This window comes from Penaeus japonicus, unplaced genomic scaffold (assembly GCF_977035675.1).
Source record: "Penaeus japonicus unplaced genomic scaffold, GWHDUDI00000001_assembly GWHDUDI00000002, whole genome shotgun sequence".
Lineage (NCBI taxonomy): Eukaryota > Metazoa > Arthropoda > Malacostraca > Decapoda > Penaeidae > Penaeus > Penaeus japonicus.
The window spans coordinates 32859523-32862022 of record NW_028234404.1 but is presented as its reverse complement, the minus strand read 5'-3'; the positions used below and the strand labels follow the sequence as shown (position 1 = coordinate 32862022).

At 37.0% G+C, this 2500-nt stretch overlaps 1 protein-coding gene across 1 annotated transcript in view; it reads right to left on the bottom strand.

Moving 5' to 3' along the window:
- Nucleotides 1–2500, bottom strand: part of MED11 (mediator complex subunit 11) — a 3710-nt gene that overhangs the window by 1048 nt on the left and 162 nt on the right. The window contains exons 1-2 of the mRNA XM_043029805.2: nucleotides 2398–2500; nucleotides 1–118 (exon numbers count right to left, since the gene is read on the bottom strand). The exon at nucleotides 1–118 is cut by the window's left edge and continues 23 nt beyond it; the exon at nucleotides 2398–2500 is cut by the window's right edge and continues 162 nt beyond it. Coding sequence (XP_042885739.1) covers nucleotides 1–118; nucleotides 2398–2479 — 200 coding nt within the window. The 5' untranslated portion in view covers nucleotides 2480–2500. The remainder of the gene's footprint in view (nucleotides 119–2397) is intronic.

The following is a 2500-nucleotide window of genomic DNA, read 5'->3' as shown; positions in this document are numbered from 1 at the left end:
TTGATTTGCTTGGCTAGTTCTGTCTCCACGTTGGTCAGGGTTTGTCTGAATTGGTTCACATGAGCTTCCACTTGCTTATTGGCAGGTTTATCTTTGCTAAGCTCATTCAGCGCTTGACCTGAATGAGAAGAGAGATTAGGACAATGACAATGAAGAGGAAAAATCAACTATGTCTGCTATACACAGCCTGATTTGTTCTCAAATGTTTTTCTTTGACATCTGACGTGTTTATCTGGATTATGGCTGTTATACAGCAATCACCCCTAGAGGTTGCAGATAATAAATTTAGTCAAACTTTTAGATGAATGCATGCTGAAGTTGTACCAATATTCCAAAGAAAAGTATTGTAATATTTTTAGGTACTATCATGAAGATTCCAAATATACAACTCATTTTTTTTATCCAGACTGAATTACAGCAAAAGATTGCTTATTGCATTTTTGCATCAGATTGTCAGATGACTGTATGATGTCCATTAGGATTGACCTTCTGCATTATCAAACTTACTAGAATACAAAATTTATAGCAATTTCTATATCTTGCTCAATTCCCAATTGGGTAGGCATGAAAGATAACAAGGAACATACACAGGACAGGAAGCACAATGGATATATGAATTGAGAATCATAAGACAAGTAATACATAAATTTACTATCCTATTCACTGAACTTCACTAGCCTTCAATTTTTATCAATTTTCATCCTTTCGCCTGTGAACCATCAAGCTCTCCCCAGCTATCAAAACGTAAGTTTTGATGGATGGGGAGCAATATCTAAAATAATTATAAAGCTTTTCAGATATTAAGTCCACTGATACTAAACAAGGAGGTGCATTTATAATGATAATATGACTTTTACTATGCCTTGAAAACTGCATATGCACAGTGTGCTGATATCCTATTTAAAGTCTGGTTACCTACAGCCAACAAATTTTTTTTTATACTTCATAGGATATATCTTCATTTGAAAGCCTAACCCAACCTAACTTAACTTAGCCTTACCTTTGCTAACCTAATCAATCTAACTTAAAATGATGTCGAGTCAGGTTTCTAAGAAAGACAAAGCCAAGGACGACGGAATCAGATATTGGGGATGTGCCTGTCAAGCTCCACCGAAGCCCCAAGAACATGAATTGGATAACTCAATGCCGCCAACTCACACTGTGATAATAATGCAGCATCTACATACAGTATCTTGGCTATTTTTTCATTGTATGACAATAAGACTTTCATGGTGCACAATATATGGCAGATTGACAGACTAATAAAAATCTATAACACTTCGTCTATGACATTTCCACTCCAAAATGAAAAAAGAAGAATTCACCAAATATAGAAAGGTATTACTTGTAGCAGCTTCTTTGACTTTCAATCTTCAGTGATAAACCTGTTGATTATATGAATATGAATCAAACATAGTATAAATCATATAATAGAAGCAATAGATTAATGCCTGGACATTCAATTCTTTTCAAGATGATAGCTAATGAAAACTAATCTTGAATCATCTAACCAATCATGTGGATAGGGAAATTCAAAGATAATTATCATTTTGTGATGAAATCCAATAACTGCAATACTACATATGCACTGACAATGCACCTTGGAGGTTTACCATCAAATAAGGAATGCTTCCAAGCACTCTCTTATGAAACTCCTTTGAGGATACTTACTGATTTTTTTCTGAAACAGGTGCTGCTAATAGGCAAAGAGTCATTAATGATAATAAAGTATGCCATGTGAGTGAGTGAACTGTAGTAAAACCACTAATTCATTAATATGGATTTACATTTAGCAGAAATCAAATACATTTCACATTCCTTCCTCCCAGAGAAAGAGAGAAAGAGAGAAAGAGAGAAAGAGAGAGAGAGAGGGAGAGAGGGAGAGAGAGAGAGAGAGAGAGAGAGAGAGAGAGGGGGGGGGGGGAGAGAGGAGAGAGAGAGAGAGAGAGAGAGAGAGAGAGAGAGAGAGAGAGAGAGAGAGAGAAAGAGAGAGAAAGAGAGAGAGAGAAAGAGAGAGAGAGAAAGAGAGAGAGTGTGCATATGTGTATATGTGTGTGCGTGTGCGTGTGCGTGTGCGTGAGCGAGTATGAGTATGAGTATGAGTATGAGTATGAGTATGAGTATGAGTATGAGTATGAGTATGAGTATGAGTATGAGTAAGAGTAAGAGTAAGAGTAAGAGTAAGAGTAAGAGTAAGAGTAAGAGCAAGAGCAAGAGCAAGAGCAAGAGCAAGAGTATGAGTATGAGTATGAGTATGAGTAAGAGTAAGAGTAAGAGTAAGAGTAAGAGCAAGAGTAAGAGTAAGAGTATGAATATGAATATGAGTATGAGTATGAGCATGAGCATGAGTATGAGTGTGAGTGTGTGTACGTGGTTTCTCCTTCCTTCGTGCATTACCGGCCGACTGCAGTACTGTTGCAATGTCCTTTTCTATGTTGTCCAAAACTTGCAGTCTATCCATAGGCGATGCCATAGCCATTTTCTGCTTCAGCGCTTCTTC